Here is a 24,567-nt window from a genome sequence, read left to right as displayed (position 1 = left end):
GGCATTGCCACTGACAGAAGACAGGACACTGGGCAAGATGGACCATTGGTCTAACCCAGTATGGCCATTCTTATGTTCTGTAAGTGAGGTAACACCTTGGAACCATTCAGAAGTTTAAACTAGGGCTGTCAAGGGATTAAAAAAATTAACCGCGATTAATCGCACTGATAAACAATAATAGAATACCATTTAATTAAATATTTTTTGATGTTTTCTACATTTTCAAATATATTGATTTCAATTACAACATAGAATACAAAGTGTACAGTGCTCACTTTATATTTATTTTTATTACAAATATTTGCATTGTAAAAAACAAAAGAAATAGCATTTTTCAGTTCACCTAATACGAGTACTATAGTGCAATCTCTTTACCATGAAAGTTGAACTTACAAATGTAGAATTATGTACAAAAAATAACTGCATTCAAAAATAAAACAATGTAAAACTTTAGAGTTTACAAGCCCACTCAGTCCTACTTCTTGTTCAGCCAATCGCTCAAGCAAACAAGTTTATTTACATTTACAGGAGATAATGCTGCCCACTTCTTGTCCACAATGTCACCAGAAAGTGAGAACAGGCGTTCGCATGGCACTGTTGTAGCCGGCGTTGCAAGATATTTACATGCCATATGCTCTAAAGATTCATATGTCCCTTCATGCCTCAACCACCATTCCAGAGGACATGCATCCATGCTGATGATGGGTTCTGCTTGATAACAATCCAAAGCGGTACGGACCGACGCATGTTCATTTTCATTATCTGAGTCATATGCCACCAGCAGAAGGTCAATTTTCTTTTATGGTGGTTCGAGTTCTGTAGTTTCCGCATCGGAGTGTTGTTCTTTTAAGACTTCTGAAAGCATACTCTACACCTTGTCCCTCTCAGATTTTGAAAGGCACTTCAGATTCTTAAACCTTAGGTCGAGTGCTGTAGCTATCTTTAGAAATCTCACATTGGTACCTTTTTAGCGTTTTGTGAGATTTGTAGTGAAAGTCTTCTTAAAACGAACAACATGTGCTGGGTCATCATCCGAGACTGCTATAACATGAAATATAAGGGAGAATGCGGGTAGAACAGACCAGGAGACATGCAATTACCCCCCAAGGAGTTGAGTCACAAATTTCATTAATGTGTTATTTTTTTAACGAGCATCATCAGCACGGAAGCATGTCCTCTGGAATGGAGGCCAAAGCATGAAGGGGCATACGAATGTTTAGCATATCTGGCATGTAAATACCTTGCAATGCCGGCTACAACAGTGCCATGTGAATGCTTGTTCTCACTTTCTAGTGACATTGTAAATAAAGAAGCGGGCAGCATTATCTCCTGTAAATGTAAACAAACTTGTTTGTTTGAGCAATTGGGTGAACAAGAAGTAGGACTGAGTGAACTTGTAGGCTCTAAAGTTTTACATTGTTTTGTTTTTGAGTGCAGTTGTGTAACAAAAAAAAATCTACATTTCTAAGTTGCACTTTCACAATAAAGACATTTCACTACTGTATTTGTATGAGGTGAATTGAAAAATACTATTACTTTTGTTTATCATTTTTACAGTGCATATATTTGTAATAAAAATAATATAAAGTGAGCACTGTACACTTTGTATTCTGTGTTGTAATTGAAATCAATATATTTGAAAATGTAGAAAAACATCCACAAATATTTAATAAATTTCAATTGGTATTCTATTGTTTAACAGAGCGATTAAAACTGTGATTAATCACGATTAATTTTGTACTCACGATTTTTTTGGGGGGGTTAATCACGTGAGTTAACTGCGATTAATAGACAGCCTTAGTTTAAACTAGTGTAAACTTTCCCCACCCTTCTATTCAGCAGCAAGCGCTTACACTTCCAGTTAAGTCAGTGTGCGATGGAGTTCACAATGTGCCTTTTCACCTGTATGAAGCAGGTTGTCTGGTTATCCGAGAGCCCCAGCTCTCTCCTGGTGGGAATGGGTTGCAGTTGGGGTCGGTAGAGATGCTCAAAGCAAGAGTCCCCTCACTTTAAAACAGAGCGGGCTGGCAGCAGGAGCCTTGATGCAGGAATTCACTTCCACCTTGATCCAGCACTACTAGGGTCAATTGGCCTTTTGGGTGCATCTCAGGGTGCATCTGTTTCCTGGGGCTTGTGCTGAGGGATGCATGTATGAGGGTTTTGTTGGTATTTGGTTTGGGGGGTTGCTGTTCTCAGAGCTAGTTTGTTATATTTTTGGACTGTTCGTCTGTCATAAATACCTGTGAAAGCACAAGGGCTGCTTGGGGTAGGAGCTGCAAAGTGATCCAAAGTGATGAGGTGACGTGAAGTGCAGTTTCCGTCAGTCGCCTGTCGACGTTGCCATGTGAGCGTGGCGGTGGTGTCAGGAAGGGAATTAATGTGATGTTTAATTGTAAAGCGCTGACAATGTTGACAGTTTGAGAGAGTGACTCAAGTATTTTCCCTATCAGCTCCAAAGACTCTGGCTCTTGTTTCTTGTCAGATTTCTGAAGCACGGACAGGGGTTTCAAACTGACAGGATGCTCCGGGGCGGTGGCTCTGACTCAGGAACTGCAAGTGGAAAGCTCTGGGAGCTGCTGTCATGTGGGCTTTGGGGAGTTCTGTAAAATATGTGTCTCTCTAGTTAAAATAGAAAAATATAACAAAATAATAGTAGGGCAAGAAAACTCACCTGGGAGGGAGACTAATGCTGGGCAGGAATGGGCATGTGATGAGCAAAGTCTATGTATATCTGCTGTGTACCAGTATGCATGCAGATCTGTATGTGTGTACCTGTGTATGGTTAGACATATGCTGGTGTGGAAAGGAGATAAGGGGGACTCTGATAATAGGAGTGTGCAAGTCCACATGCAATTGGGTGTATGGGTATGCATGTGCACATGTGCCTTTTTGATTAAGACTCTGGGTGTGCATAAGGGGGCGTGTGCATGTGTGTGCGCACACTTGAGTATGTGTAAAACATAGAAGTGAGAGAAAATATTAACCTCCTTGGTTGTATTGTCACAAGCTGAGGTGCAGCCAGAGAGATGCATTGATGAGATCACCGTAGAGCTAAAAGAGAAGCTGTCTCTCCCCTCCCTGCCCCCACACAGAATTGATCATAGAATCATAGAATCATAGGCCTGGTCTACACTGGGGGGGATCGATCTAAGTTACGCAACTTCAGCTACATGAATAATGTAGCTGAAGTCGACGTACTTAATTGACTTACCATGGTGTCTTCACCGCGGTGAGTCGACTGCTGCCACTCCCCCATCGACTCCACCTGTGCCTCTCAAGGAGGTGGAGAACAGGAGTCGACGAGAGAGTGCTCGGGCGTCGACTTATCGTGTCTAGACTAGATGCGATAAATCGACCCCCGCTGGATCGATCGCTGCCCGCCAATCTGGTGGGAAGTGTAGACATACCCATAGAATATCAGGGTTGGAAGGGACCTCAGGAGGTCATCTAGTCCAACCCCCTGCTCAAAGCAAGACCAATCCCCAACTAAATCATCCCAGCCAGGGCTTCGTCAAGCCTGACCTTAAAAACCAATAAGGAAGGAGATTCCACCACCTCCCTAGGTAACCCATTCCAGTGCTTCACCACCCTCCTAGTGAAAAAGTTTTTCCTAATATCCAACCTAAACCTCCCGCACTGCAACTTGAGACCATTACTCCGTGTTCTGTCATCTGGTACCACTAAGAACAGTCTAGATCCATCCTCTTTGGAACCCCCTTTCAGGTAGTCGAAAGCAGCTATCAAATCCCCCCTGTAAGGGGTTTGACTCACCGCCGTGGCGCCTCCTGCTGGTCGTCCTCAGGGAATTAGCTCTCCCAGCATCCGGAGCGCCCTCTGCAGGCTGGTGATCCGCCTTACCTGTGGCCCCATGTCCCTCCCAGGACCCTGGTGCCCCGTTTACTGGCAGCAACCCCTCACAGCCTCAGGGTCTCCCCCTCCCAGGGGAATCCCCACCAACTATCCCCACTTCGCCTCAGTGTTCGGCTACTGCCAGTCCCCATCTAGCCCCCGTTCACTGGAGCAGACTGCAGTGTAAGCCACTCATCATATGCAAAGGGGGTTCGGACCTGCTGCCTCTGCCTACCCATGGGCCGCCCCCTGCAACCCAATACCTAACGGGCCTTACCAGGCCTGCAGCCTGGGGTTTTTCTAGGCCGGAGCTCCCCGGCTCCCTAGACCTTTCCCCAGCCCTGCTCCAACCTAGGTTCCCTTCTTGTCACCTTGCAGCCAGGCCCTTCTCCCTCTACAGGCAGAGGGAGAGTGCCTGGGTTCTGGCTCCCAGCCTTTTATAGGGGCTAGCTGGGCCTGATTGGGGCATGGCCCCAGCTGAGCCTACTTTCCCCCAATCAGCCCAGGCTTCTTGCCCCAGCCACAGCCCTCTCCTAGGCTGTTTCTAGCCCCGCAGGGCAGGAGTGGGTAACCACACCGCTACACCCCCTCATTCTTCTCTTCTGCAGACTAAACAATCCCAGTTCCCTCAGCCTCTCCTCATAAGTCATGTGCTCCAGCCCCCTAATCATTTTTGTTGCCCTCCGCTGGACTCTTTCCAATTTTTCCACATCCTTCTTGTAGTGTGGGGCCCAAAACTGGACACAGTACTCCAGATGAGGCCTCACCAATGTCGAATAAAGGGGAACGATCACGTTCCTCGATCTGCTGGCAATGCCCCTACTTATACAGCCCAAAATACACTTCCCATCATCGGGGTGTGTGTGCAGGTGTGCATGCTCAGGATCTGCTGTGCTCGGGAATATGACAGGGGTTTTGTCCTCCGGGGTGTGTGTGTGTGTGGGTGTGTGTGTAACTGTGTCCCATCAGCAGGATGTAGTGTTGTTGTAGCTGTGTTGGTGTCAGGATATTAGAGAGACAAGCATGGACAGAGTTGGGAGAGGGCAGGGGCATTGCCCCTCCCCCCCAAAAAAACTGCAAGCCTCAGGCAGGTGCGGAATTCCCCCTCCATACACACACACATGGCCCCATTGGCCTGACTGGAGTTGCTCCCACCACCCCAATATAGAAGTCGAACTATTCCTCTGGAGACAAGGTGGACTACGGGTTAACTACTGATGCTAAACAATCTGTTCCACTTTGTATTTAGCCATGACATTCCCCAGACCTGAAGAAGAGCTTTGTGTAAGATCAGAAGCTTGTCTCTTGCTCCAACAGAAGCTGGTCCAATAAAAGATGTTACCTCACCCACCTTGTGTATCACATTACCAGTGTCCGCTAACTTCCCCTGAATATGGGCTGGGTTTTTCAGGCGTAGAAGTAGTTTCAGTGTGGTTGTCAATACAGTTCCCATTGTATTGTCTCTATACCCTTTCACATCACTTCTTCAGCCTCTGAGGTAAGACCCAGGAGTGCCCAGTCGAATCCAAACATCTTCTCAGACTCCAGCAAAGTGTCCGGGGAGCAGAGTGATGACAGAGAGAGTTTTAAAAACATTTTATTTCTCTCAAGTACATTTTATTCAAGGGTTTCCTGGATCTCCAAGTGGGGGTGCCATGGGGAGGCAGGCTGGCGTAGCTGCAGAATGGGGGATAGAGTGCAGATGGGAAGGAAGTGACAGGAGCCCACCTGAGACAGCACCCTGGCATGGAGCTCAGTGTATTTCTGACACCAGGCATTAGGTGGTAGCTATTGGAGGATGTCTCTGTCTCTGGGCTCGTACCCTTCCATAGGCCAGGGCAGCTGCAATTGGGTGCCCACAGGCACATTCCCAGACTACTGGACGTTCTGGTACCTCTGTAAATGGTGTGACCCCACCCCCACTGGCGTGATTTTGCATGCACCACGCTGTGATGGGTTGGGTCACAGAGACCCCCTTGGGACTGTCACCTGATGTGCTGAGACTACCTCTGAGCCCATTTTCCCTGCCAGCTTGGGACTCCAGAACCCTGTCTTGTCAAGCCAGACACGCCAGTCTGCTCCAACACAGACCCAGGGTCTGAACCACTCGCCCCAAAGTTGCAGACTTAACTGAAAACAGCTTAAGAAGTATTCTTCTTCGAGTGATTGCTCATGTGCATTCCACAATAGGTGTGCATGCTCATCACTTGCACCGGTGCCGGAAGTTTTTCCCTTAGCAGTACCGATAGGGGAGTGCCCCAGCGACGCCTGGAGTGGCGCCGCCATGGTGTGGTATAAGGGGAGCTGCGTGCTCCTCCCACCTTCAGTTCCTTCTTGCCGCCAGTGAAGGTGCTTCAGAACTGCTCTGCTCCAGCTCTGATGTAGCTTTCCTTCGTTGGACTTCATTTAGTTTGTTGTTAGTTAGTACCTGTAGTTTAAAAAAAAAAAAAGTAGTAGTATAGTTAGAATAGTTAAGTGTGCCCGGGTCGGGGCATGCCCCATGCCCTGGGTTTTAAGTAGTGCGACACTTGTAAAAGGCCTATGCCCATCAGTGATCCTCACACGGACTGGTTTCAGAGTAGCAGCCGTGTTAGTCTGTATCCGCAAAAAGAACAGGAGTACTTGTGGCACCTTAGAGACTAACAAATTTATTAGAGCATAAGCTTTCGTGGGCTACAGCCCACTTCTTCGGATGCATATAGAGTGGAACATATATTGAGGAGATATATATACACACATACAGAGAGCATGAACAGGTGGGAGTTGTCTTACCAACTCTGAGAGGCCAATTAAGTAAGAGAAAAAAACTTTTGAAGTGATAATCAAGATAGCTTAGTACAGACAGTTTGATAAGAAGTGTGAGAATACTTACAAGGGGAGATAGATTCAATGTTTGTAATGGCTCAGCCATTCCCAGTCCTTATTCAATCCTGAGTTGATTGTATCTAGTTTGCATATCAATTCCAGCTCAGCAGTCTCTCGTTGGAGTCTGTTTTTGAAGTTTTTCTGTTGTAAGATAGCCACCCGCAGGTCTGTCATTGAATGGCCACACAGGTTAAAGTGTTCTCCCACTGGTTTTTGAGTATTATGATTCCTGATGTCAGATTTGTGTCCATTAATTCTTTTGCGTAGAGACTGTCCGGTTTGGCCAATGTACATGGCAGAGGGGCATTGCTGGCACATGATGGCATATATCACATTGGTAGATGTGCAGGTGAACGAGCCCCTGATGGTATGGCTGATGTGATTAGGTCCTATGATGATGTCACTTGAATAGATATGTGGACAGAGTTGGCATCGGGCTTTGTTACAAGGATAGGTTCCTGGGTCAGTGTTTTTGTTCAGTGATGTGTGGTTGCTGGTGAGTATTTGCTTTAGGTTGGGGGGTTGTCTGTAAGCGAGGACAGGTCTGTCTCCCAAGATCTGTGAGAGTAAAGGATCATCTTTCAGGATAGGTTGTAGATCTCTGATGATGCGCTGGAGAGGTTTTAGTTGGGGGCTGAAGGTGACAGCTAGTGGTGTTCTGTTATTTTCTTTGTTGGGCCTGTCTTGTAGGAGGTGACTTCTGGGTACTCGTCTGGCTCTGTCAATCTGTTTTTTCACTTCAGCAGGTGGGTATTGTAGTTTTAAGAATGCTTGATAGAGATCTTGTAGGTGCTTGTCTCTATCTGAGGGACTGGAGCAAATGCGGTTATATCTTAGAGCTTGGCTGTAGACAACGGATCGTGTGGTGTGTCCTGGATGGAAGTTGGAGGCATGTAGGTAAGTGTAGCGGTCAGTAGGTTTCCGGTATAGGGTGGTATTTATGTGACCATCGCTTATTAGCACAGTAGTGTCCAGGAAATGGACCGCTTGTGTGGATTGATCTAGGCTGAGGTTGATGGTGGGATGGAAATTATTGAAATCATGGTGGAATTCCTCAAGGGCTTCTTTTCCATGGGTCCAGATGATGAAGGTGTCATCAATGTAGCGCAAGTAGAGTAGGGGCGTTAGGGGACGAGAGCTAAGGAAGCGTTGTTCTAAGTCAGCCATAAAAATGTTGGCATACTGTGGGGCCATGCGGGTACCCATAGCAGTGCTGCTCACTTGAAGGTATATATTGTCCCCAAACACACGGACTGTTTACGCTGTCTGGGGGAAACCCACCTCAGCGACTGCTGCAAAATTTGCAGATCCTTTAAGCCTCAGTCCAAGAAGGAGCGGGACATATGGCTCCAAGCCATTTTGATGGAGTTGGCCCTGACCCCGACACCGCTGCACCACTCCGAGTCGGCACCACGCACCGCTGCATCAGTGCGCGGTGACCCAACAGTGCCCTCCACCAGTCGGCACTGCTCCCTGTCCACAGGGCACTCTAAAAAGGCAAAGAAGAAGTCTTCCCCACCTAGGCACCGGGGCAAGACTGGGGGAGAGACTAGACCCGTGTTGGGCAGCTCTCGATCCCCATCGGCCTCATGGCCTCCAACTGAAGTCAAGCCGAGTAGCCCAGCCCACTCCGAGCCGACCTTCCCGGACGCCAGTGGCCACATTCAGGTGCCCTCCATGCTGGAGGCCCTGCAGGCGGCTCGAGACGTTATGTCTCTGCCGGTACCAGTTGCACCGATGCCAGCGGCTCCCCAGTTCAGAGGCAAGCCGCCACTCGGACCCCCACAGTCACCGCCTGGACGGTACTGCTTACGGTCGAGGGAAGGTTCCCGACGCCGTTCTCTGCACAGTGACCGTCCGTCACGCAGCCTGCACTAGTTCCTGTTGACCCCCACCGGGTTGTCTGGCTTGGTGCCGAGCAGCAGGGGTTCCAGGCACCGCTCCGCCTCGAGGGAACACAGATTTCGCGATCAGAGCATGCCCCGCCGGGACCAGGACAGACGACACCGGAGGTCGTTATCTCCGAGAAGCTATCATAGCCCCTCACAGTACGGACGTGGACGCCGCTCCCGCTCTTCGTCCCGCTCAAGGTCCCAGCCGCGACACCGCTCCCGCAGCCCCAGGCATAGATCGCTGGCACCCTGCCGTCGCGAATCCGCCTGTCAGAGCCATTCGCAGAGCAGCTGCTACAGATGGTATTCCCGCTCCTCCATGCCAGGATCATGGTCTCAAACTCGGCACCGCTCGCACCGCCGCCAATCATCCCCATCCCAGGATAGCAGTAGATCGTATGCCAGCCCGGCCTCCCTTCAAAGTCGACAGTCGGTGAGTCAGGCGGGGCAGTCTGCTCCGACGGTGCCAGAGCAGGTGCAGTGGCATCGGGCTCCCTGGCGAGCACCATGGTACCAATGGGCCCCCCGATGCAGCCCCCAGTGGTGGCTTGCTCGGTGGCCGTAGCCTTGGAAAAACTGTCGGCCTCCTTCTCTCAGCCCCCCAGAAAGGAGTCAGCGGAGCGCTCATCCCCAGTCCTGTGCTTAGAAGGTGACCAAGTGGTGGGACCTTGGCACCGGTGGGGACACAGAGCACCGCATCCTCATCCTCCCCCGATGAGGCTCCTCATCCTCCTGTCCTGCAGGAGGACACCAAAGTCCACCAGAAACTTTTGAAAAGGGTGGCATCCAGCCTTAACCTTCCAGCTGAGGAGGTAGAGGAACCCTCGGACTTCCTCTTCGATGTCCTTTTGGCTACAGCGCTGGCCAGGGTGGCTCTCCCACTCCATGAAGGGGTGACAAAGATCTCCAATGCCCTGTGGCAGACCCCGGCTTCCTTGCCCCCACATCTCCAAGAGGGCAGAACAAAAGTATTTTGTGCCCGCCAAGGGGCACGAGTATTTGTATACCCACCCTGCCCCCAACTCGCTCGTGGTTGAGGCGGTCAACCATAAGGAGCGTCAGGGCCAACCCGCTCCTACCCCTAAGAATAAGGACTCGAGAAGATTAGATTTATTCTGTAGAAAGATTTATTTGTCCTCGAGCTTCCAACTGAGGGTGGCAAACCACCAAGCCCTGTTGGGCAGATATGACTTCAACTTGTGGGGCTCAATGCCCAAATTTGCAGACTCCCTCCAGCAGCGTGTTAAGAAGGAGTTTAAGACTCTGGTCAAAGAGGGCACAGCTGCCACCAGGGCAGCCCTTCAGGGAGCCTTGGATGCTGCGGATACAGCTGCAAGATCTACAGCCTCCGCAGTGTCCATGAAGAGAGTGTTGTGGCTGCTGTTATCGGGGTTGTCCAGCAAGGCACAAAACTCCTTGCAGGACCTCCCATTCGATGGCAAGGCCCTGTTCTCAGAACAAACAGACGTGAAGTTACACGGTCTCAAGGACTCCTGCACAACATTAAAGACTCTTGGTCTATATGTTCCGGCTCCGGCCAGGACCAAATTCAAACTGCAGCAGGCCCCCAGTCAGGCCACCAACTCCAGATACGAGCTCCCTTATAAAAAATCAAGGGACTATAAAAAGCGCCCACAACGGCAATCCCGGCCTGCACCCCAGCCTGAGCCCTTTAAGGGCAAGCAGGCGGGTAAGCGCCAGTTTTGATGGGACGCCCGGGGATGACTTACCAGTTTGTACCAGGGATCCACCCGACCTTCCCTTCTCCAACCACCTATGTACTTTCCTCCCAGAGTGGTTGCTGCTCACCTTGGACCGATGGGTCCTCAACACCATCTCCTGGGGCTATACTCTTCAGTTTCTTTCTACCCCGCACCCACCCTCCTCCCCGTCCCTCTTCAGGGACCCCTCTCACGAGAGCTTACTCGAGCAAGAGGTGAGGCGGCTCCTTCACTTAGGAGCGGTGGAGGTGGTGCTGGCAGAGTTCAGATACAAGGGGTACCATTCCCGCTATTTCCTTATCCTGAAGGCCAAAGGGGGGCTCAGGCCCATCCTGGACCTGTGAGGCCTGAACCAGTACATGGTAAAGCTCAGGTTTCGCATGGTCTCTCTGCCCTCTATCATCCCCTCCCTGGATCCAGGAGACTGGTACGCCACCCTCGATCTACAGGACACGTACTTCCACATTCATATATTCGAGGGCCACAGGCGTTTCCTCCGCTTCACGGTAGGACAGGAGCACTACCAGTTCACTGTCCTCCTGTTTGGCCTATCGACAGTTCCCAGAGTCTTCACAAAGTATATGTCTGTGGTAGCGGCCTACCTCAGGCGTCAGGGGGTCCAGATCTTTTCCTACCTCGATGACTGGCTGGTCAAAGGCAGCTCCAGGGCACAGGTACAGGATCTCGTAACACTCCTCCTGTCCACGTGCACCACACTGGGGCTGCTGGTAAACAACACCAAGTCCACATTGGTACCGGTGCAACACATAGAGTTCATTGGTGCGATTCTGGACGCGACATCGGCCAGAGCCTCTCTCCCACTGGACAGATTTGAAACCCTAAGGGAGCTCATTGGCGTGGTCACGAGGTTTCCCGTGATGACTGCCAGAGCGTGCCTTCAACTCCTGGGTCATATATTGGCGTGCACGTACATGGTTTGTCACACCAGACTCAGGATGCGGCCCCTTCAGCTCTGGTTGGCCTCGGTATTCTCCCAGTCCAGAGACACGATGGACAAAGTCCTCACTGTGCCCAAACCTGTGCAAGCCTCCCTCTGCTGGTGGTCCACCCCGGGGAACATGCTCCAAGGGGTCCCATTCAGGGGCCGGCCCCCAACCATATAGTTGGTGTCCGATGCATCGGAGTTGGGGTGGGGAGTCCATGTGGGAAACCTCCAGACCCAAGGTCTTTGGTCCGCGCAGAAACTAGCCGTGCACATAAATGTCAAGGAGCTCAAGGCGGTCCGTCTAGCCTGCGTGGCCTTTCGCTCGTGCCTAGCAGGCAGAGTGGTCAGGGTTCTCACAGATAACACAGCCTCAATGTTCTACATCAACAGGCAAGGCGGAGCCCACTCCTCAGCCCTCTGCCAGGAAGCCCTCAGACTGTGGGACTTCTGTATAGCCCACAATATCTACTTGGAAGCCCACCACTTACCGGGCATCCAAAACTCTTGGGCAGATCGGCTGAGCCGGGACTTCTCCTCTCAGCACGAATGGTCGCTGCACCCGGAGATGGTGCACAGGATTTTCCAAACGTAGGGCAGTCCCCAAGTGGACCTCTTCGCGACCCAGCAGAACCGCCGGTGTCCCCGTTTCTGCTCCAGGGGAGGGTTGGGCCTGGGCGCAATCTCCAACGCCTTACTCCTGTCCTGGTTGGGTCAGCTTTCCTATGCTTTCCCCCTGATTCCGCTGATCGCCAAAGTCTTGGAAAAGATAAAGACGGACAGGGCTCGTGTCCGTCTGATCGCCCTGGCATGGCCCAGGCAGCACTGGTACGGGACTCTCACGAGCTTGGCAGTTGCCCCACCATGGCTGTTGCCAACCCGCCCAGACCTGCTCTCCCAGGACTTCCTCCATCCCAACCTAGCAGCCCTCCACCTCACAGTGTGGCTGCTCAATGGTTAGGCCGGGAGGAGAGGACTTGCTCAGAGGGAGTCCAGCGCGTCCTCCTGGAGAGCAAGAGGCCCTCCACGCGCCAGGCCTACCTGTCAAAATGGTCTCGGTTTTCCCGGTGAGCCGCAGATTGGGGTGTCTCGCCAGTGGCTGCTCCGATCCAGCTTGTACTAGATTTCCTCTTTCATCTCAGAGCCCAGGGCCTACCGCCCTCGTGTGTCATGGTGCATCTGGCAGCCATATCGGCCTTCCACCCGCCAGTGCAGGGCCACACGATATTCTCGCATGCCATGACTGGTTGATTCCTTAAGGGTTTGGATCGCCTCTTTCCTTATGTTAGACCCCCAGTCCCTCAGTGGGACCTGAACTCGGTGCTGGCCAGGCTAACTGGGCCTCCATTTGAGCTGCTTGCTACATGCTCCTAGTCACACCTCTCATGGGAAGTAGCCTTTCTTGTGGCAACCACTTCTGCTAGAAGGGTCTCGGAGCTCTGGGCCCTGACTGCCGAACCCCCATACACAGTGTTCCATAAGGATAAGGTCCAGCTCCGCCCACACCCTTCGTTCCTCCCTAAGGTGGTCTCCGCCTATCATATGGACCAGGACATTTTCCTGCCGGTCCTCTGTCCCAAGCCCCATGCGTCCAGTGAGGAGCGCTGCCTCCACATGCTAGATGTGAGATGGACTCTGGCCTTTTACCTGGAACATACAAAACCGTTCAGGAAGTCTTCGCAACTGTTCATCGCCATGACCGAATGCATGAAAGGTCGGCCGATCTCCACTCAGCAGCTCTCCAACTGGATCACTTCGTATATCCATATTTGTTACGACCTGGCGGGAATTCCCCCACCGCCGATTGTGAGGGCACACTCGACTAGGGCGCAGGCCTCGTCGGCTGCCTTTCTGGCTCATGTCCCTATTCAGGACATTTGTAGGGCTGCCACATGGTCGTCGGTCCACACGTTCACCTCGCATTATGCGATCATCTCCCAGACTAGGGAGGACGCCGGGTTTGGCAGGGCAGTGCTTTGTCCCGAGTGTCTGTGAACTCCTACCCACCTCCAACAGATATAGCTTGGAATCACCTATTGTGGAATGCACATGAGCAATCACTCAAAGAAGAAAAGACAGTTACCTTTTCTGTAACTGGTGTTCGTCGAGATGTGTTGCTCATGTCCATTCCACATCCCACCCTCCTTCCCCTCTGTCAGAGTTGTCTGGCAAGAAGGAACTGAGGGTGGGGGGGCTCGCAGCGCCCCTTATACCGCGCCATAGAGGCGTCACTCCAGGGGTCGCTAGGGATGCTCCCCTATGGGTACTGCTAAGGAAAAAACTTCCGGCACCAGTGCACGTGGCGAGCACGCACACCTATTGTGGAATGGACATGAGCAACACATCTTGAAGAACACCAGTTACAGAAAAGGTAACTGTCTTTTCCTGTCTCTAGCACCAAGACACCCAGCTCCCAATGGGATCCAACCCCCAAATAAATCTGTTTTACTCTGTATAAAGCTTAAGCCATTTACAACAAATTGTCCTAGTAGATGGGAGCCATCAAGATTCCAAACCACCATTAATGGCCCACACTTTGCCTAATTACAATAGGACCTCAGAGTTATATTTCATATTTCTAGTTTCAGATACAAGAATGATACATTTATACAAATAGGATGACCACACTCAGTAGATTATAAGCTTTGTAATGATACCTTACAAGAGACCTTTTCATGAAGCATATTCCAGTTACATTATATTCACACTCATTAGCATATTTTCATAAAATCATATGGAGTGTAGTGTCACACACGCCACCGGGGACAGAGCAGCGAACTCATCAAAGTGGTGTCCCCATCTGATACCAGTCAAAATCACATTTGGTTTTGTCTCAGTACTGAGTGGGGGGCAGACATTACTAAAGCAGGACTGGCCTGCCTCGGCTGCGGGTTCAAAGAGAAAGTTCTGCCCAAAATGTTTTCTCTGATGAGGAGAAAAATGAAAGCAGCCAAGCGCCCGTCCTTGATTGCTCTGGTGATTTCTAGGCAGTCCTTCTCCTTGACCACTCATGCTAAGTAAGGCACTGCCGTGGGGGCATTTTACCAAGGCAGGATGGCTTGGCAGTGGAGGTGGGATGGGGGAGCCTTTCCCATCTAGGTCGGTGGTTCCCATGCCGCTGTGGTTAGCAGTGACTGAAAGTTCTTGCCCCCTGACAGCTGCTTCGCCTATGGCAGCACGTTGCACTCAAGCATTTGATGGGACAGTGCCCACATCTGATAACCTGGGGCACTGAGCAGCATCCTGATGAGCAGGCTTGTCAGAGGCCATGTGTAAGCTAATGCCCTCTCATGCTTAGGTCTCTGAGGTCATGGTTGGGGCACATGGGCTACGGCAGGGTGAGGGAGGCTGGAGGCACTTCTGGCCATGCTGCACCCATACTGTGAATAGCGGACTTCAGTTTCTAGGCTTATTAGTTCCCTAGCACCAAATGCACCATAGCTGCAGCCATCTCAGTGCCCTGAGATATCCACATACGCTTCAAACGTGGCCTTTCAAAAATTAGGGACTGGCACACTTTCCTGGCTAGCTGGGCAGCAAATGGCAAGAGAAGGTTTTCATCAGGAGACAGTTTGAATCTATCCTTGAGAATAAAGCTGTTTTCATGAAGATTTACCATTCTGGGCACCACGTAGGTGGCTGGTTCCTTGGGTGAGTGCACTTATCACAGCTAGAATTTCTCCACTAAAGGAATGTGTGTCACCCTGGAGCACTGGAGTGGGTAGAAGAACCATTGCCTCACCTAACACATTGCAGATCTCAACATAATTGCCTAGGAGGCCCTCACCCGAGCACAGTCCTGAGGTGTTCTGAGCACTTCAATATGACATTTCCCTGAGTATGGACTTCGGGATTTGACCCCATAAGAAACACTGTTCATTCTGGTTTCATTGCAAACTCCACTGTCACGAGATGCCCTCAGTTTTGTCACCATGCTTTGCCGAAGAAAGATCAGAGAGATGATACCACAGAACTTCAAATATCAGTGCTGTGCATTTTTGGTTTATCACGTGTATTCTTAAACAGCCAATAAACACACTTAAGGAATTCCCTGCCGAAAAAGCTGAATTGTTGGAAATTTTTCCCTTACAGTACTGAATTTCTTCTGATTTGAACTTTGGCTAGGGCACAGTATGACTTCCAAAATTCAGCAAAGACTTTGAAGCAGGGAATGGTGACAAGTTAATTGTTATCCTGCCACTTAGAAATGGGCTTCCTGATATCCAAATGCAGCTTGGTGCAGAGTGGGGCTGACTGCTTTTGAGATGTCTGTCATTCTTTGTGCATGCTCATGTCTGATCATGTTTACAGCTGGTTGAGTTTGCATCTGATTCCAGGTGTCACAGCTTACTTCCCCATCCCATCTTATTGCCACATCTCACCCCCTGGTTGCAGTTACAAAACTATTTGTGGCTGAAACTGTAATGCTTTCTGAGTGCAAGTCTGAGCTGTGCACTGACTGAGCCACTCTAGAGAAGTGTGAGGTTTCCTTGTGCTGTTCTGACCTGCTTTCAAAGAGGAGATTCGTCCCTAAACTAGGGCCAACTCAAAAAGGGGTTACATAAATGTCTTTTTTTGTGTGTGCTAAAGTAAAGGGAATGAGGTGAGATTTAAACCCTCAGAGTTTGAAAATGTGGAAAGTGAAGAGCAGCTGCATCACTTTTGATCACACAAGCCTTTAGAGCAACCAAGAGCCTTTTTCCCAGGGTTTCAGTCTGTCTATTCTGTAATCTAAATTAACACAGAGAGTGCACCTTTAAATGCTTCTTAACTCTCTTTTCCACAACAAGCTGTTTGGCTGGGAGGGGCAGGAGCACAAGGCTCTGGCAGAGTTTTACTCCTGCTGACTTTCATTGAGAAGCCTCCTCTGCTAGGACCAGTGCTTTCTCCTTTGGTTTTAAAGCAATGCCTTTGATGTGCTCACAGGGCGCTGCAGAGGATAAGCCATCGGGGCAGCCTCTCCGTCAGCCTTGTCCTGAACAAGGCAGCTTTAGCCAGTTGATTAATAAGCCCAATTCCCAGGCCTCCTTGCTGATCTCCTTCAAGTGCTGTTTTCTGTTTTTTGTTTCCCCTCTGCTCCTCTCTCCAAGGTTATGAAGCTGAGGAAGCTGGCCCAGCAGGTAGCTAACTGTCGGCAGTGCCTGGAGCGCTCCACAGTCCTCATCAATCAAGCGGAACATATCCTGAAAGAGAACGACCATGCACGGTTCCTGCAGACTGCCAGGAACGTGGCCGAGAGGTGGGCTTGCTAGATGTTACTGGCCAGCCAACTCGGGTTTGAATCCCCAGGAGAAAATGGTGCATGTGATTTTTTTGAATGGTAGAAAAAATAGCTGTCTCAGCAGTTCTGAGCACAGACCCTTATCCCTTGGAAGCTCATTTATCCTGTGAGATTTTTCCCTCAACCCTGCCTGTTTTCTGAACCATCTTTATCTATTTACTAATCCCCACAGCCACGGAAGTGGTGCTCACAAAGAGTACTCTTAGAATAATAGAATATGAGGGTTGGAAGGGGCCTCAGGAGGTTATCTAGTCCAACCCCCTGCTCAAAGCAGGACCAATCCCCAGACAGATTTTTTACCCCAGTTCCCTAAATGGCCCCCTCAAGAATTGAAGTCACAATTTAGGGTTTAGCAGGCCAATGCTCAAACCACTGAGCTATCCCTCCCCCTTCTTGCCAGCTATCAAAGTGCTTTACAGTGGTACAGCATGCAGCATCTCACAGGGCCACCAGCAAATCGTATGACAGGTACAGGAGTTTGAGAATGGCCGTTGAGAGTAATAGGTGAAACATTGAAAGAACGGTGGCACTAGGCTTCATCTGCTGAATAATTACTGGTCATGGTTACCTCCCTTTCAGTTCCACTAGTGGTGGTGGTGTCAGCTGCCCTCTGGGCTGAAACACCAGGGATTGAACTGAGGACCTCCAGAGCTAAAAAGCACAAGCTGCTACTGCGTGAGCTTAAGTCAGGTTCTTTAACTGGGGCTGTAACTAACTCATAACCTCTGTGGACTGGCCATAGATGGGAACCTGTAACATACACTCACTAGTGGGTGTAGACAGGGCCCCAGGAGATTACTGTAGGGTTACCATTCGTCCGGATTCTGCCGGACATGTCCGGCTTTTTTGAGTTAAAAATAGCGTCCGGGGGGAATTTGTAAATGTCCGGACTTCCCCCCCATGCAGAGCGCGCGCGGCTGACAGGGCAGCCGGACGGATCGTGCCACTCGCACGGGGCTCTGACAGCCAGAGCCCCTCCTCCGCTTCCCCCTCCTCTCCCCTGCAACTTGAGACCACTCCCCTCCTCTCTCTCCCTCCCTCCCCCTCCCTGCATTCGCAGATCGCCGGCCGGCCGTTCGCCTCGGGCCTCCGGCAGTCTGGAGCTCCTCCCCCTGCTCCTCCCTCCCCTGCTGCCGAGCGCGCTGCTCTGCAGCACTCTGTTCTGAGCGGCACGGTAAGGGGGCCAGGGGGTCAGAGAAGGGGCAGGGAGGTTCTGGAGGGGGCAGTCAAGAGACAGGGAGCAGGGTTGGATGGGTCGGGAGTTCGGGGGGGGCTGTCTGGGGGTTGGGGGTGTAAGGTTTTGGGCAGTCAGGGTACAGGTAGGGGGTAGTGTCCTAGGGGGGCAGTTAGGGTGGGGGGGGTCTCAGGAGGGGGCAGTTAGGGGACAAGGAACAGGGAGGCTTAGGTAGGGGGTGGGGTTCTGGAGGGCAATTAGGAACAGGGGTCCCAGGAGGGGGCAGTCAGGGGACAGGGAGCAGAGGGGTTTAGGTGGGTCGGGAGTTCTGGGGGGGGCTGTCAGGGGGTGGGGAGTGGTTGGATGGGGCGTGGGAGTCCCTGGTGTCTGTCTGGGGGTGGGGGGGTGGATAAGGGTTGGGGCAGTCAGGGGACAGGTAGGGGATAGGGTCCTAGGGGGCCAGTTAGGATGGGGGGAAAGTCTCAGGAGGGGGCAGTCAGGGGACAAGGAGCAGGGAGGCTTAGGTAGGGGTGGAGTCCTGGGGGGCAGTTAGGGGCAGGGGTCCCAGGAGGGGGCAGTCAGGGGACAAGGAGTGGGGGGGAGGGTTGGGAGTTCTGAGGGGGATGGGAAGTGGGAGGGAGTGGAAGGGGCAGGGGCAGGGCTAGGACAGGATGGGGGCGGGGCTAGGGCGGGGCTCCTCCCGTCCTCTCTTTTGATTTTTGAAATATGGTAACCCTAGATTACTGGGTATTCCAATCCAACCCTGTTTAGAGCCGACCTGCACAACTCAGTGCTGAAAACACTGGTGGGTGCGGGTGCTCTAAATCACACCATTGCAGCCACCAGTGGAGATGCAGCGGTGGGAAATATTAGCAGAAATGTCCTAGTGCAGACAAGGCCTGTGAGAATCCTCACTAGGGATCGTATCAGGTGTGGGGTGCCACTCACTCTGGAATCGCGAATGTCCAGCTGGGACAATGGGAGGCAAGTTATTCAGAAGGTGAACATGAAGTGTGAATGGGAGCATGTCCTTCCTTGGAAGAACAGGAAGCGCTGTCGCTTAGGTAGCCCTGTCTAGCCCAGCGTAATGTTTGTGATTGTTTCAAAGAGCAAAAGGAGGGTGCTTCTGTCACTAACAACAACAACAAAAGCAAACAAAGCCACCAGGCCTTTCCCCAGGGGCTTGCGGCTTTGCTTCTCCAGAGAAGCCTGCTTTGGGTGGTGGTTTTCCTCCTGGCATGTTACATTACTGCAAGGCTGTTTGCGCCTTTTTAATCAGCAATCTAACTGCCATCTGGGTTGTCCAAATACACCCTAATGTATATTGATGCTCTTTTCTTTCTTTCAGGGTCGCCATGGCAACTGCATCCTCTCAAGTGCTGATACCAGATATCAATTTTAACGATGCCTTTGAAAACTTTGCTTTAGATTTTTCCAGAGAAAAGAAACTGCTGGAGGGGCTGGATTATCTAACAGGTGTGTGCTGATCCTGCTTTCCTAACACACGCTGTAACCTTCTTTGTCCTCTCAGATGAAGTAGAAAATATTTTAATATCAACTACATTGTACGTTGTTCTAGTCTTTTAAACTGCTTCTTGATGCTGCAACTTGGCATGGTAATGGAGCGGCCCAGTCATCAGTCCTTGGGCTTTTGGTGTTCAGGCATGTTCTTAGGGTGGCTGTTTCTGAAATCTGTTACAATTCTCTGCCCTTTCTGCAAAACCTCTGAGTCACGCTCTCATCCCCTGGCTTGAGTACAGCATCCTTCTCCTCAGACCCTTCTCTTCACCCACATCACTTCTGTCCAGTCTGCTGCTATGGTCATCTTCCTTCTGACCATGTAACCACCCCATCCCACTTTAAATCCTTCTCATGGTTCCCCTATTTCCACCCCATCCAATTGAAGTATCTCACTTCCAAGCACCTTCACAGTTCTGCCCCTTCATATCTGCTCTCATCACATTGGCTGCTATCTCCTGCTTCCCCTTTCCCGTCTCCTCTGCTCCACCAGTGGTGCTGACGTCCGCCGCTTTGCTGAATGCTGGGAATGCCCTCTCTGAAAAAATCCCTGGAATCTCCTTCTTCAAATCCCACTTCCTGCCATGCTGCCCACAGGAAATGAGCAGCCAATAGTACATTTGACAAAAAAAAGTGTAATACATTTAACATGTAATATAGTTTAGTGTTTCCTCTTTGCTGCCCTTTGTATGTGTCTTGAGGCCTTAAATTGAAAGCTCTTTTGGATGGGGATCACGTCAACCTTTGTGTTCAGACAGCACATAGCACATGGTGTCTCTGATCCAGATTTGGGTCTCTGGGTGTGATGGTAATACACATAAGAATAAGGTATACCGTAATGCAAGTAAATAGCAATGAAGGGCTACTCCCGTCCTGACGCACTACAGTCCTTTTTGACGGGTTTTCTTCTACATTTGAAGAAAGTGGGGGAAAAGCTGCCCATGTAGTGTATGGTATCTGCAGAGGGCATAGCCTCAAGGTAGCACACAGAAAATAGCCATGCTGCCATGGCCACACTGCTATGTTGAGCATGCTAGCTCGGCTCAACCTATTATGGGTACGTCTACTTGGACTGGGAATTACTTTGCCCAACTGCAGTATAGATATACCTGTGTTTCTTTACAAGGCTACTTAAAGCCGCTGAGGAGACAAACGCACCAGAGAAGCTAGCTGATCTTTAGGTCCATCTATCAGATTTCCAAGCAGATAATATAAGAGGAGAAATATCATCTGTGTCCAGAACATTTATCAGATAAAAAGGTTGTTAAAAAATCAGTGCCAACCAGAGGCGGGGCTTTAATTAGCGGCCTAAACCTTCAATGTGACCACATTAATAATGGGTCTCCTAGCCTTGTCCCTGATGCCCCAGCCCTTCGAGGAGCCTCCATTTTACTCCAGCAGTCACTCAACAACACATAGAATTGTTTTTTCTGTGCAGTGTCTGTGCTCCCTCCATATAGAGACTGTCTCCATTATGAGGTGTCACCCAAGTGGATGTGAAAACCCCTTCTTATCTCTACATTGTCATCTGTCGCCCATGCAGCACCCAATCCACCGTCTGTCCGAGAGGAGCTTTGTACAGCTTCCCATGACACCATTACAGTCCATTGGATCTCGGAGGATGAGTTCAGTGTCAGCTCCTATGAGCTCCAGTACACCATCTTCACCGGCCAGGCCAACTTCATCAGTAAGTAGCCATTTGCTTGCAGTGAATGCAGTGTTGCAGTGAAGAAAGTAAAGATGGCATCACCAGGGATTACAGTCCAGTCTGGCAGGAAAGATGCCATCGGTCAATGTCAGGAAGGGTTCAAGGGCTACAGTAGCATCGCAGTTCCCATATCAACTTGCCAGGAACCTTGAGAGCTGTTTAACCCCCAAAATTAGTTTTGGTTAGAAACAAAATTTTGCAAAACTCAAGCACAGGAGAAAATTTTGCTCTGTTTTTGTTTTTTGGGGGTATTTTTGGAAGTCCGGTGAAAACAGCATGTGGTTGTGCTCCCTTCCCCTGCGGCATTTGCAACCCAGCCTTGCCGCAAAGGGCTCATGCACGAGCACAAACAAGGGAAACTGGCCAATCAATTTTCATTCTTCAAATTCAGCAAAATGGCAAAAGTAAACAATCAGTGTTAACGAGACAAAAGTAAATGAGGTTTCCCCTAAGGATTGCCATTTGAGAATGAAGATGGGGTTAACAATCCTGGCAAGCATGTTCATCTTGTTTTCTTAACGGGAATTTTAGCTTGACTGTCTTTTTAAAGTGTTCTCTGCATCCCGTTTGTAAATGGGTTCTGTGTGGGTATCCAGTGTCTGGGGGGAATGGGAAGGAGAACACTTTAGAGAACAACAAGGAGTCTGGTGCCACCTTAAAGACTAACAGATTTATTTGGGCATAAGCTTTCGTGGGGTAAAAACCTCACTTCTTCAAAACCTCACTTCTTCAGATGCAATCTGAAGAAGTGAGGTTTTTACCCCACGAAAGCTTATGCCCAAATAAATCTGTTAGTCTTTAAGGTGCCACCAGACTCCTTGTTGTTTTTGTAGATACAGACTAACACGGCTACCCCCTGACACTTTAGAGAGGATTCCCTGCAATTTTCACCTTCCTCCCTGGAGACTCTGCACTGGTCTTTGGCTGAGGAGGGTTGCATGGGCACTTTCCACCGAGGGCGGGCTCCAGATTGACACAGTGTGTTCTGCTCACCCCCCAGAGCCCACTCCCTGGGTACTGAATATTTTGCCACTTCCCTAGCACCCTACTTCCTGTCAGACTGGGGCCCAAACTTGGGACCCAAACCTGGGTGTCTCACAGCTTGGTGCAGGGCACTGAGGTTGCTAACCCACAGCAGTCTCTGCTGATTTACCATTAATACTGCTAACACTTTGCACTCATACACCTATCAGTGAGGAATGGTTTACCTGCCCCGCTGAGGATGGCAAGTATCAGCCCCCTGTTACGCATGGGGAAGCTGGCATTGAGGGGAAGTCAATTGCCCAAGGCCATATAGGTAAACAGTGGAAGAGCTGGGGTTGGAGTCTGAGTTGCTGTCTCCCATGCTCAGTCCTTTAGACGCCAGCACCCTTGGACAGTCTGTAACAAAGAACTCGCCATCCTGTTGGCTACTGATTTAATCAACGTGCAGCGAGAGAACAGAAGTTCCTTTTCCCTCATTACTTTTGTAAGGCCCCAGGACACTCCCCATTCTCCCCCGGCCTATGTCCTATTTGGGTAGCATAAATAAACCTCAGAAGCTTTGTGCTCTGGCAGTTAGCAAGCTGGCTTGCCCAGGAGATGTGGGAGTTTGGAGGAAGCTGTGAGAATAGGTTTGCTGAGGACATGTCTCAGGGCAGTAATCGAAATGATTAAAGAGCAGAGAGGAACTTTGAAGTGCAGTTTGTCAACTCTGTGCTTTGGGGGTCCAGAACTGAATTGTTTTGTGCTGCACTGAGTGTCCAACATCCTTCAGTTCACTGAAGCATCCTCAGCATTAGCAAATCTAATCTGTCTGGTGGCTGGTCATTCGGGGAGCTACCAAGAGACATGTGCATAGCAACACGCTCACATAATTCCCTAGGATTATACAAATAAGACAAAGCTGGTGTTCAGCGAGCTGCAGGCTAAAAATGAAATTTGTTTTATTTATTCCCCACAACAATACCAAGAGAAGTCTCTAGGTAATTCATTCAGAAAATGCCTGTCTTATCTAATTACTCGTTAACCCCGCTACACCTTTGCTTGGCCAGCGATAAGATTAAAGGAACGTGTGGGGCTCTTAGTGATTGAAGCCTGTCGGCACCTAATCACTTAGTGAATGGGCTGTGGTCAAATGATGAGGAATCATCAGTGTGCGCTTCAATTCCCACCTCATCAGCAAGGACTTGGACAGTGAGCAGCGAGTGCCAGCTCTCACATGGCAGTAGGCTCAATGCTGCAGTAGCCATGCTGTGTTAAGGGCCGTCTTTACAAGGATTCCACAGGGTTGTAGCCACCCCCAGTCTTGCTGCTAGAGCAAACAGAGTGACAACTATTTTCATTTGTAACTCATCCCTAACCATCTGTTCTGGGTCGAAAAATTTGGAAAGCAGCACTGCAGCCTGGCTGGGATCTCCTTGAACATGAACTCCTGGTTGTGTCCTAACCAAATACTTTGTGCTCTTGGGTTTGTTGACCTATTTTGTGCAATTCACCCAAACTTGTCGTATTTATCCCTACCCTGTTTTTATACCCTGTTTTATGCCCAGTAGTGAAAAAGAGAAGGCTCGTCCCCTCTACACATGCTAGACACATGCTGTGCTTAGATAATAATTAAATGGGAGGTTTTTTGGTTTTTTAATCTGAAAAATATTTTCATAGTATATTTAACAAATGGCTCCCATGACTCAGGAAGTTCGTAATGGGATACAAAGTCTTTCACAGGATTTATTTTTATGTATTTGCATGGCACAATAGGTGGACGTGGGGCTATTCAAACGCAGAACATGAGAGAAGGCAGGCTTCTGAATAGAAGTATTTTAAAAAGACATTTTGTGCCCCAGGACACTCACTGTTTGCAATGAATAAGGATCAAGAGTGGGACACAGCAACAGAAAAGGGAAGAAGAGAACCCCACCCTAAATTCTGAGAAGGGGATGCTGCTCTTGGAGATGCTTACCCATTGTTTTGTTGAGACAATAGATCGTCTGTGCTGATTTGTTCTGAATATTTCATCTGTTACTGCTGTCCTAAACTAGAGGGTCAAGAACTAGATATACTGTAATTATATTAGCACTGGAACAGAGGTTAATGGTGGGGAGCTCAAGTCCTGCCCCAAAAGCTAGTAACCCAGTCTACATGGGACGTTAGTGCACAGCAAGCTGGGGTGGGAATCTGCAGCACCTTAGCTTGCCATGCAGTAACGTCCTGTGTGGACACTGCTACAGCGCACTAAAATGTGTGTAGTGTGCTGTGACGGACTGCTGTGTGAAGCGGGAGCATGCTGTGTTGTCATCATCTGATGGCTATCCAGTGGCTTGTGTGAAATAATTTTGGGGCTCACGGTCCCACTTCATACAGCCCAGTTGTGCTGCAGTTGGAGTCAGGGGAGCAGGATGGAGCCCCTACTGGACACTACACACGTCACAAAACCAGGCATTGCAAATGGCACCAAGTCCCCTCGTTGGCAGCCTCAACAGAGAAGCCAAGGACTGAAGAAGCCATTGAAAGATAGCCCCGGAGGTGGGTGCTGCATGCCGGGGGAATGTCAACAGACTTTTCCAGCCACTGCCACTGCAGGACCTGCTCTGAGGTTGGCACAAAATAGAATGTCCTCTAGAGCTGTCAGTCCAGC

General features: G+C 50.0%; 1 protein-coding gene across 2 annotated transcripts in view; it reads left to right on the top strand.

Annotated features, from left to right (window-relative positions):
- MID2 (midline 2) overlaps window positions 1-24,567 on the top strand; it is a 318,111-nt gene that overhangs the window by 224,161 nt on the left and 69,383 nt on the right. For both annotated transcript variants that reach the window (XM_065410886.1, XM_065410885.1), the window contains exons 4-6: window positions 16,361-16,509; window positions 19,074-19,201; window positions 20,787-20,930. In XM_065410886.1, coding sequence (XP_065266958.1) covers window positions 16,361-16,509; window positions 19,074-19,201; window positions 20,787-20,930 — 421 coding nt within the window. The remainder of the gene's footprint in view (window positions 1-16,360; window positions 16,510-19,073; window positions 19,202-20,786; window positions 20,931-24,567) is intronic.

The sequence above is a fragment of the Emys orbicularis genome, chromosome 9 (assembly GCF_028017835.1).
Source record: "Emys orbicularis isolate rEmyOrb1 chromosome 9, rEmyOrb1.hap1, whole genome shotgun sequence".
NCBI classification, from domain to species: domain Eukaryota; kingdom Metazoa; phylum Chordata; order Testudines; family Emydidae; genus Emys; species Emys orbicularis.
This window is presented reverse-complemented; position numbering and strand designations above follow the sequence as displayed.